Raw genomic sequence first — 12,141 nt, 5'->3', positions numbered from 1 at the left:
AGTTGGTTAGCATTATGTCCAAATCCTAGGCTTATGTTTTATCTCCAGACAAACAACGAACTGTAGCAAAAAACAAAACAAAACCCTTGGCTACAGTTCATGGTTTGTCTGGAGTGAAATAAACCACCAATCCAGGTTTGGACATAATGCTATGCCAAACCATGGCTTAGCTCATAGCTGTATGGCAGCAGCAGGAACAGAGATGAGGCAAAGTGGCTGCAATCTGGGAACCCAAATGTTTGTTCATGATGTATAAGCATTACTTTTAAACGAAAATGAGAAAGGAAGAGTGGCACACAGTCTCTATCATATGTAAAATCTTGCTGGATTCCATCCAGCGTAAATAAAGCAGCATACTTTATATTACTGCAATCACAGCTATAACTGAAATATAAGCTGTCTTACTTCTTTAACATGAAGAAAATCTTTCGCTTCAAATGAGATGGCCATGCCTGGGACTGGTACATCATCCTCGTGGGCTGCACTGTAGCTAACATTTGTCCGGACTGCAAATGCAACAGGTTTTGTCTGTAGAGCAAAATGAGAGAGAGTTGATATTTCCCCCGGCATTAAAATGTGCTTGTCTTCAATGAAAACACTGAAAAGTCTGGGGAGTATTTCATAAGAGGCAATCAAAGTGATGATATTATGCTGAGGATAGATGGCAGTTTTCCAAATAACTTAGAAGTGGGAGACCTGTAACAAATTTGATTATTCCAGAGGCACTTCACAAGGTCAGGGAGAAGACTCATTGCCTGTTGACAAGTTTCCCAGACTTGCCCACTGACAACTCTCCCAGCAAGTATAGTTAACAGTTACCTAGACAGTAGAAAGTAAAGCAGCTTTGGTATCTCATCTGTGCTACCACACAAGTCTCTTTTGTAACCTAATTATGAAGCTTATAAAGAAGAACAAATGCAAGGAGTCTGTTTCCACCAAATTTGAAAGTCCGTTCATTTATATCCACCCTTGCCCATTAAGTGACAGCATCTTTATGTGGTGATTGCCTATTGAAAACATCATACATATCGTTGGGAGAAATGGCTTCTCTGCAACAGGATGTGGGGAATCAGTGATGGGGCTCTAAAACAAAAGGTTGCAATGTGGAGTTGTTCAGGATTCCAACTACTTCCCATAGTTTTCTTCCCCTTACACCACCAGCCAGTGAGGATTCCAAGCTTACTGGGCATGCTCACTGGACTGTTTTTTTGGGGGGGGGTTACACCTCAATTTGGGGTTGCCTTGTCATTTTTACTTTATTTTACTAAAGATGTTTTGCACTCCTGCAAACCTCAAAGTTACCCCAAGTCGCCTAGTATGAATACATATGTATAAAGATACAATATATGAATTAGATGGGATTTCAATTCAGTGAACATTATAGTATAGTAAATGTGATTCTCCCCTCTATTTTGCAAACAAGCAGATTCTGCAGTGAAGTTAAGTTAGCAACTGACAACAGGTTAGAAGATGCTTAGAACATGCTTAGAAGATATAACTAATACGATTATAAAACTATTCATGTTTGTGGCCTTCATGGTAGAAATATATTATTTTACATTAGGAGTAGAGAACATTTTTTTCCTGTTAAGGACCACAGTCGCCTGAGGTAATCCATTGAGGGCTACATGCAAATGATGAGCAAAAGTAAAAAATGTGCAGATTACCACCTTTTTGCCACTTCTTTAACAACCCTCTCTCTCCACAACAGTCTGCCAGGGGACAAAGGACTTTTGCCATAGGTCTAAACTGATATTTTACTAAAACTGGTATTTATTTATTTTTTAAAAATGGAAAGAGGCTAGTGTGAGTACTTGAGTCCAAAGCCATTTAGGGCTTTATATGCTGGTACTAACACACTTAACATGTTATCTAAACTAGAACATTTGAACACAAGCATCACAGTTCAGTGAGAACAGGTTCAGAAGCAAAAGTAGGCAGAGGAACAATAAATTTTATCTTTGTACAGTCGGCTAGTTCCAATACACACACACACACACACACACACACACACACACACACACACACCTCTCCATTATCCAGACAAGCAAGAGACACTATCAATGTTCGAGCACACATTCCAGACAGGCAAAAAACACTTGGGCTGCAAGTGAGGAGTGTTGCCAAGGGAGAGGGTGCATGGCTTGGGGACAGTTCTGAGGGTCAGTAAAAGAGGACTTCAGGACCACATCTGGCTCCTGGGCCTGAGGTTCCCACCCGTGATCTGAACATCAGAGAACTAAAGCTTGATTCACAAGTTGGATGCAATTTTTGCAGCTTGTATAAAGTACATCCACAAAGTTTAGGCAGATTCATTCAGAAGGAATTCTGGCATGGTTTGAACTGAACAACCTGGGCAAAATTTCATACCAATGACTAACTGTGGTTTGGCATCCACACAATATATCTCCATTGGCAACTGTACCTTCAGTATAGCTTATGAAATGGGTGTAAATTTCAGCAGATGGCAATCTTAGTTAAGCTGACATCTCACAGAAGAAAGGGAAACAGCTTAAGAGAAAGTTATGATCAGGTGAAAGCACAAAGAATGAGATATATTCTGGGTCTATATGAATTTAAGGGGGGACAGATTTTCAAAGACAATCAAAAGATATCTATTATAGAATAGTGGAATAAAAAATGTGAGATGGCTTTGTAAGCCATTTAGTTCAATCCCCTGCTCAGGGTCAGTGTTATCAGCTCAACAACCTGGCAGGGCCCACCACTAATACCTGCCTGCCCCTTTTAAACTCTGCCAGAGTGCTCTAAACACTGGGCAGCTGGGTCTAGCAGCAATTTTCAGTTCTCACAATGACCCATCACAGCATCATTCTATGGCATTGTAGAAAATTAAAGTGGCAGTCCCGCAGTCACATGATGCTGCTTGGGAGAATTACTGCTGCCCACCAACAGTGCCAGGGTAGTGTGCTAGCACTTACCAATTGGAAACCACTAAAGGACACTTTGCTCAGGGCCCCCTCAACTTGTAGTCAGCCTTGGGAGGTTCAATAGAGATTTAGTCAGATAAAAAACACTATACTAATGCTACCAAAGGGAAGTCCCAAGAGTTAGCTGTTTTGCATTAGTTGTGCTTTAAAAATTATGTTTAGTTTGAGAAGTCTCATTTCTAAAGTTCCAGAATAATAATAAGCTAATTTTCTTAACTCACACTTCTTCACAACAATTCTGTTAATATGGCCAATTTTATTCCCTCTTACTATGTGCGTCATTCACTCATATTCAAGGTGAGACTGCCCTATCTAACACAGCAAGGAAAATATTGTGATATGTATAATCAGCTCTCTAAAAATGCTGCATGCTTCTAGAAATTATCTGATAGTTCCCTTGGTATTTGTGCAATAGCAGCTTGGGACTTTCAGTGTTTCATATCAAAGAGCAGATATAAAAAAGAACAGGAAAAAAGAAAGTAGAGTTTTTCAAAAGAAACAGTCTCCAGAGAGCCTTTCGAAAAAGGGTGTTAACCTAAATATAGGCGCCACTGTAGATGTGTTGTTTCCACAGCTCTACTTATAATGTATATGAATAAAGCTGGAAAAGTGACTCAACATGTAAAAAAGTCAAGCTTCCTATCTTAGATCCTAAGAAGAGGTTTTCAGAAACCAGCATTTTTGCACAGCAGTACACAACTAGATGTTTTGCACACGTATGAACAACTGATTAATGATTGAAAGGTAGATGGCAGAAGCAGTGTGTCTGATGATCATGGCAATTGAGCATGCCTTCAAAATGCTTTGTGTTTTATTGAAAGAGTTTCAAAGTCCCTATTTTAAGAAAAACCGATATATTTATGTGGTAACAGTATCAGAGTACTATGCAAACATTCTGTAAGCTTAAATCTCAAGCACACACACAAGCTAGTAAACACCACTAAACTTAAATGCAGTCTGGATTTACAGCTCTAATCCTTCCCCGAATTGTGGAGTGGAGTGGACAGGTGAAGATTGTCTACTCCTAGAGACTATTGGGCATTGCCCTAGGGCAGAGGATTTCAACCTGGGTACTTTGGCACCCTTGGGTGACTTAACAATTGGTATGGGGTGCTGCTCCTGCTGCTGCTTTCTGCCTTCCAATCATGTCCCAGATTACTTCTCCCACTCCGCTTGCTCTCAAGTAGAGTTGGCTTTGAGGCACCTTACATGCACGAGGGATTTTGTTATGGAGCAGCCTATGCAAAGTGGGACGTTTGCCTTATTTATTGTGGGGTAAGGGATGGAGGCTGAGATATCTTCGGTGAGGGGGTGGGGACTGCTCTGGTGCCTGCCTTCTACTCACAAGTAAATACTATCAAGTACATGAAACACCTGGATGGCTAAATCCAAGCACGTACGTGTGGGGGGGGGGTGGACAAGGGAAGAGTGCCATTTATGGAAGAGGTTTTTATCCCTGCTCTGGAAAAGGTTTTTTTTTCCATTCCTTCTGCTTGCATGTAAATCCCACGTCTGTTCTACAGGAAGCTCAAGGTGGTGCATGTGGTTCTTCTCCCCACACACCCCTTCTACCTGACAGGCAGTGATGGCCCCCCCAAGGTTACACCCTGTGAAATTACAGCTGAGTGGAGGATTTGAAGCCCTGAAGGTGCCCCAGGCCCCCTGGTAGGTTTGATCATTATTCCTTCAGTTTTTCCAGCTTTTTAAAATGGGGCAACCAGATCTCTTTGATTGCAAAGCCACACATGTAGACAGAGACGGGGGTATCTGCAAGACATTTAATTTGCTCCAGAGCCTAGGCTTGGGTAATGTTAGAGGAAACCCCAAAGCCACAAAGATTAGTCCTTTCCAGGGTCGTCTCAGGCCAGAAATAAAAGTCCCCCCCAACCTGGCTCCAACTTACCGGTATTTGATGCCATTATTTGCATGCTGCCCAACAAAAGATTAAAGGATTAAAGATAAGATATAAAATTGCGAAATCAAAGCAGCTGCCAACACTGATGGCATTCTCCTATGACTACCAGTAATTATGGCTAACTGATTTCTGTTTTGGCCTAACATTGCCTGCTCTTTTATTCCTTCTACACCCAGGTCCCATGCTTAAATTTGCAATGCAGCAATATGGAAAGATTATTTAGATTGACAAGCACCAGTAAAAAGGGGGAATAGCTCAACTGTTCACTGGAGCAGGGTATTACCAACATGTTACCCTGCTGTTGAAAGAATTGCCCTGGTTTATCACTCGTTGTTTGCCACTCTGGGCTTCTTTGGAAGGACAGGAAAATAAAGGTAAGTCCCCTTCATGTGTTAATCACAGAAAGGGAATCCATGTGTAGAAAGGTAAAGCAGGACTGCACCGCTGACCCTGTTCCTGTGGTCATGAGACCTTTTTTGCTGTAACCCACCTGCCCCAGTTCCATTCATTGATATTGAGAAGGGGAGGTTTACATGCATAGATTATGTAGACTTCCATGGGAGATGGAAACCCGCATGACAAGGGTCCCAGTTCCTGTGGAAGCTTACACATGCAGAGGCCTCTATGGATAGGTTTCCCCTTTTCAGATACCATGCTCAATGTATGCATGAGCCACATGACCTCGGGCAAAGGCCCAGCCATGTGGCCCCACTGCCCTGTTCTACATGTGGACCCCCTTCATGAGATTAATATGTGAAGAGACTGCAGTGAGTCCCACTTCTGAGTCAACACATATGGGACTGCATTGCCAAGGATTTAGAGTTATGAATGTTAGTCAATCAGGGGGAAAGGGGAATCATATTTAGAAACTAAAGCAGAAAATGTAGAAACTATTGTGTGCAGGTTTATATTCTTTGCAGGGAGTATAGCAGCCCATACTGAGGTAATTTCAGAAGTACATTTACCAATGCAATTTGGCACAATATTATTTAGGCATTAAGGTATAATTAATGGGTGAACTTTAAAGCACTTGGTTAATTATAATTTTGCCCACTAAGTCACCACCAATGCTGAATTAAGGCTGCAAACCAAAACACAGTTACTTGGGATTAAATATCCCATCCTGAGTACATACATGGGAGTAACTCCTTTGGAACTGTGTAGGACTTATGTTCAGAGTAAATATGCACACCATTAATCTAATGGAATTTAATTATGAATAAACATGGATAGAACTGGACTTTAATTGGACTATAAATTGCTAAGATGCTAATTTAGCTCCAAAAGTTCTAATCCACCAGCACCCAATTGCAAAAGATTTATCAGTTCTCCTACGTTTCATACTTACAGAACTGCATACAGTATTATCTGTAGCCAGTTATCAAAACTCAGGAACTTAATACATTATTGTCCATGAGAACAATGCATTTATGGAAACCAGAGGTTTATTTTTCTGACCGATTCAAACAGCCCACAGAGTTCCATGTTGATACTAGATTCAGAAACTAAAAATAAACTAAAACTACTTCAAATAGTCTAAGAGCATTCCTGTTGAGAGATAAGAACATGGAAGAGCCCTGCTAGATCACTCCAGCATCCTGGCCTTTACTGGCCAGCCAGATACTTCTGTGCTTTCTTACAAAAACTGTACGACAGCAACAGCTGGCCCCCACTGCCTGACACTCAACAATTGGTGTTTAAGAAGTTGCCTTTGAATGTGGAGCAGTCATTTAACTATTGTGGCTAATATCTATTAATCAATTTTTATTATCATTTCCTTTCCTCCTTCCAGCTCTATGATGTACTTTTTGAGACAGTGTGCCCAGAAGTGCACAGAGTATTCTGAATTGTGTTTACCTTAGAGTTACATAAAGTATTATATTACTGAAGGTTTTATTTGTAAGAGCTCGTTTCAAGGTTGAGGAACAAAATACTACCTCTCATGGGCTTATTAGGTAGCAGCAGCAGGAGAGCCCGATGTAATATTATTCTGGGGCACTGGGGGGAATTAAAAAAGAGGTTTGCAGACCTAGCTGCCTGATATGGAGGCCCACGGTGTCAACCCGGTGGGCTCTGCTGGAAAGTGGGGACCCAGTAACTGTCTAGGAAGTCAGGTGGTGCCACCACACCTGATTTTTAATCCTTCCTTAGCAATCTTCATTGCTAAATTTGCCTCTCCTTATACAATTCTATCTGATTTATACAATGCGTAAGTCAAACAGAATTGTGTTAGCAGAACTACAGTATCTATGTTAAAACTGAACATGTAAGAGACTATTCAGGAGCCCTACTAGGGATGGGTGTTGTAGCTCAGTAGCAGGGCATCTGCTTTGCATGTAGAAGATTCCAGGTTCAGTCTCCAGGTGGGGCTGAGAGAGACTCCTGCATGAAACCCTGGAGAGCTGCTGCTAGTCACTGAGCTAGTCAATGACCTGACTTGTTATAAGGCAACTTCCTATGCCCCTTTGCATGTATTCATATTCATCAAATGTTAAATCAGATATTTAACATTTTATTCAATAGTTAAGAAACATGTTCTGTGAGCTCACTGCCAAATGTTTTGAAATTCATATTTATTGAATTCTTGTGAAAGTAAATTAGCATTGGGGGTTCTCTTCAGCTTGCCTATGGTATCATTGAAACATTGAAATTGTTTGAATTAGGTTATTCTAAGTGGTTGTGCTTTAATAAAACTGCTGATGAGCCATGATGAATTAATGAGTTTTATAAAAAGAAGTTTGAGATCTTTATAGCTATCAGTTCCAAATGTAAAAAACAAACAAACAAGGGACACTGTGGAACTGTGGTGCATTCAGGACCAACCTGACTTCACAAGTAACCCAAACACTTGGAACAGCAACATTTTAAGGTGTGCTAATGAACAAACAAAGGATGGTTTATTCTCCCAACGTGCCTTCACATCTTTCAGGCAGAATGATACACACATGCTTAAAGTAATGGAAGCTCCTGAAATCCTTAGGAAAAGAAACAAACATAGGTCAGGACTGCACTAACAGAGGCTCTTCAAACTATATTATTATTCTATTTTGCTGGAAACAGACTGAAATCTGTTGCTTATGCAGAGACTTTACACTCAACACTATCAAATCAAATATCTGAACTACTGGTAAATCTTTTTTTCTAGACAACAGACTCTCTTGGAATACAAATGCACTTAGTTTCTGCAGTCACTTTATCTGTCTTTCTCTTTGCCTGCAAGACAATGCAACACAACATACTACATAATAAGGTATTATGTACAGTCTACTGTTTGTTTAGTGAGCCCCTTCACTCCTTTCCTTTCCCACAAGCCATGATTAAACCAATGCATCTCTAATTAACCATGTTTTTTCTTTTATCCAAACTGGGAAACTATGGCCACATGGATCAAAATTGACCAGAATCTTAAGCCATGGTTTGAAGTCAGCTTAATACCCTAGCAAGTGGTCAGCCAATGTGGTTTGGACAAACTATAGTTAACTAGAGGCTTACTGGTTTGAGCACGGCTTCTGCAAAGGGATGAGCAAAGGGGCTTCATGTGCAGACAAATTGCTTGTACATATGACTGTATGAACCAGGCATTTGAGTCGCAAAAAAGGGCCTTTCCCACATGTTCACTCTAAGTGTGCCAAAATGTATTTTACTGGTGAGAGCAATCTTCCTTCTCCCAAGTATTATAAAATACCTCTCAAAATAATAATATGCAGGTATCATTGTTCATTCATACTATTGTTAGTGTTGTAGACAAATGAATTATACATACAGAATATATATTTCCTTGAACAAGTATTTTACTGTACAAGTATTTTACTGACCTCAGCGTTTAACTGAAACTCTTCAGCATCACTGTTATCATGTAACATGAAAAATGTTGAGCATACCAATTATCATTATAAAGAAAGAGAAATAATTACATTTCTAAAAGCTATGTTTTCACATATGCCAGCACACATTTTTAGAACGAATTCATCCTTTGTAATCTCTCCACTTGTTATCATGGTGCTTGTTAAAATGTCTGTACTGTATAATTTGTTAAATAAGTACTGTATAAACATGTTAGAGTAGCATGAATATAAAAGTAAGAGTTTAAATGTCACATTGTTATGAGGCTTATGAATTCTTATGCACATGCAGCATTCTTTTCAAACTGCAAGCAGTATTTAAGATAAGGACAGCACATATAATCGTTTTAGAATTAAATGGGAAGGTCTTGTTGGAACACTGCACTAGCATTGCTAATAAGGCTAGTTAATTAAAGTAGTTTCAATATAAATTGCTAGCATTATTTGCTTTCAGGGTTGTTGTTTTTCCTTTTAAACCAGTGTTACTTGTAAGCATGAAATAAGGAGAATTCTGCTTCATGAAAGTTATTGAAATGTCAGAAGAGCCCTTCTGGATCAGATCAAAGGCCCATCCAGTCCAGCATCCTGTTTGCACAGTGACCAGACACTAATGGAAAGCCCATAAGCAGGACATGAGCACAGCAGTAGTCTCCCCACGTGTTCCCCAGCAATTCAGAGACACTGGTATGCCTCTGACACTGGAGGTAGCACACAGCCATCATGACTACTAGCCATGGATAGTCCTCCATGAATTTGTCTACCCTCTTTTTAATGCCAACCAAGTTGGTGACCATCACTATATCCTGTTGCATCACTATATCCTGTAGCAAAAGCACTTCTTTTTGCCATCAGTCTTCCAAAATCCAGCCTATTTGGATGACTCTGGTCCCATGTACTATGACAAGAAGAAAAACGTCTCTCTACCCACTTTCTCCAACACATGCATAATTTTATATGCCTTAATCAGGTCCTCACTTTTTTCCAAATTCCCTTTTGAGAAAACCAGGGTTGTTTGTGGATTTTGGTTTAAGCTTTGTTTCACCTTTCCAGAGAAAATGACATGGAAGTAATGGGTCTCAAAGTCATGACTAAACTTTCGTGGAACCCAAGTTAAACCAACAAACTCATTTTCTTTTATACGACAGCTTAAATTTCTCCTTACATCTTGCCATCATTCTTCAAACTTTTGGGTGAGGAAAAATACAATTAATGAAGCTAACAACAATTTCCCCAAACCTTTATTGTTTATATTTTTGCTTTCTGCACTCCCTCTTGTGAATAACAAGAAATATGGTAAGTGTTTTGGAGTAAGAGACAGCTTCATCCTGAAATTTCCTATCAAAACATGAAACCACCCACAGGGTTTGCACACTCTGTATATGTATAACCTAAACCAAGCCCAGTCAGATATGTGGAGTGGGATGAAGCAACTTGTTTTTTGAGATATCTAGTCATGCCTAACTCTGTCCCAAAATAAAACTCCCATATGATTGTGTAGGTAAATATTTAATGAACAGACCAACTAGAGTGTTCTTTTGAACAGATGGCCTTAGTAGGGGTGAACAGTATACTCAGCCAATTTCTACGCTTATCAGGCTCTCCTAATGCTCCAACCAGTAAGAAACACTACTGAGTAAAAATTATATAATTTCAAATAGTTAAAGGGCCAGACCGCCTTGAAATTCCCAACTGAGCATATGAACTCGACAAAATCTAAGAGAAGATATTTTAAGGTTATTAAATATTGAAGCAGTAGAAAGTATTTTTGGAACAGTGATTCTCTAAGGTACATTCAAGTTAAATTATTAAACTGAGTAAAAGAGTAAAAGTTATCTACTTCTGATATTTTACATTTTACAAATGGTATTAATATAGTAAAAGTAATAAGAAAGATTATGTAATTAAATTTCAAAGTCATTAACTTTATAGGTCACGATTCAGACTAGGTAAGGCACAATAATTTTGATGAGAGTTAAGCATCTGGTTAAATTCATTCTACTGGAATTAACGACCCTAAAAAATACCTGAATTGACGGAGAACCATCCTTATTCCTTTACTTCTGAACATTTAAAATATATTTAGAAAATGCACAAAGTATTCAAATTTCTCACTAACAGAAAATACAGAATATGTGGCTGTGTCCACTAATTCATATTTTGTCCTCTTAATTTTTATCTCTCTAATTTTAACCACATCAAAAATAGATGGGAAAATTTTGGGCCTCTGAATATGTAACATTGCAATTATTCTCTAATGTGCCACAGTATATTTTATCTTATTGGTCATGAAAATGAGCAAGATCCACATCTACTAGATGAACACCATAATCTAATGTGTCTGCTCAGTCCATCTCAACATATGACAGTGAAAACTTATCCTTCAAAATTATGCAGTATGCTTGACACTTACTTTTTTTACATAACCCATGGTCCTTAAAATATGCTGTAGATTCACTGAAAGAGCACAAAGTACCTTTGAAAACTAACAACACATTTTAAACCGTAGTGAACCAGTAAGATGAAATATGCCGGTAACCCTTGGGAAAACTTGCACTTCTAAAGGGCTTTGGGGGGCTTCTCAGCACACCAGGCACTGGAGCTTTGTTGCTGTTGTTGTTTAGTCAGGAAGGGAGAAAAGAATCTCCTTCACTCCTGTCCCTGAAGCTGTTATGCTACTGCTTACCCAGCTGATAAGTGGGGCTTCAAAAGGGAAGTGGGTTAGGGCAAAATATTTAGGAGGGGGAAAGAATCAGTGAGTGGGAGAAGGTTGCAAGAAGACGAAGAATTGTCCCTTTCCAGTAAAGCAGCTAGTTCGGGATTCTCTTCCATGTCCAATGGTAAAGGCAGCATGACTTCTTCATTGTTAAGAAAATCTATTTTGATATTAACTGTTTTGTCTATTCAGTTTTACAGTGAACTACTTTTCCACTCCCCCCCCCACATTCTAAGGATAAATCAACAATGAATCAGCTAGTCTTTAATGTATTATAGCACTTTGGGGAGGGGGTCTATTTTCCTACAGAGACTGGAAACACTAATGATTAAACACAATAACAACAGGTAAGACTAATCACTGCTATTCTGTAAAGGCCTCACAGTGGCAGATTGGTGAATGACTAACACTTGAGTTTAGAAATATGACTGTTAACTTATAATCTCTCACAAGTATAGTGTGTATAGTTTTGGTAGGCAGGTGGCAAGAGGTCCAATTATGTTCATATTTAAGTTTCAAAAATGAAGTCACCTGATCTCTCGATCTCTCTCTGGCAATTCACAATAGTGGAGGTATTAAAATACTTTGCATCATTGCTTGCCTAATTTGCTGTTCTAAGTATCACTGCAAGTAATTATTTGACAACATAAGACGTTCTCCAAAAGGTTTGGTTTCTTCCACAGCTAATTGTAATATGCTAATTTTAAAGCCATTGCATTACAT

The 12,141-nt window shown here is 39.2% G+C and overlaps 1 protein-coding gene across 10 annotated transcripts in view; it reads right to left on the bottom strand.

Annotated features, from left to right (window-relative positions):
• Positions 1–12,141, bottom strand: part of CACNB2 (calcium voltage-gated channel auxiliary subunit beta 2) — a 123,587-nt gene that overhangs the window by 25,177 nt on the left and 86,269 nt on the right. For all 10 annotated transcript variants that reach the window (XM_081882366.1, XM_081882368.1, XM_081882369.1 and 7 more), the window contains one exon: positions 406–528. In XM_081882366.1, coding sequence (XP_081738492.1) covers positions 406–528 — 123 coding nt within the window. The remainder of the gene's footprint in view (positions 1–405; positions 529–12,141) is intronic.

Source organism: Podarcis melisellensis (genome assembly GCF_964234715.1).
Source record: "Podarcis melisellensis genome assembly, chromosome: 12".
Lineage (NCBI taxonomy): Eukaryota > Metazoa > Chordata > Lepidosauria > Squamata > Lacertidae > Podarcis > Podarcis melisellensis.
This window is presented reverse-complemented; position numbering and strand designations above follow the sequence as displayed.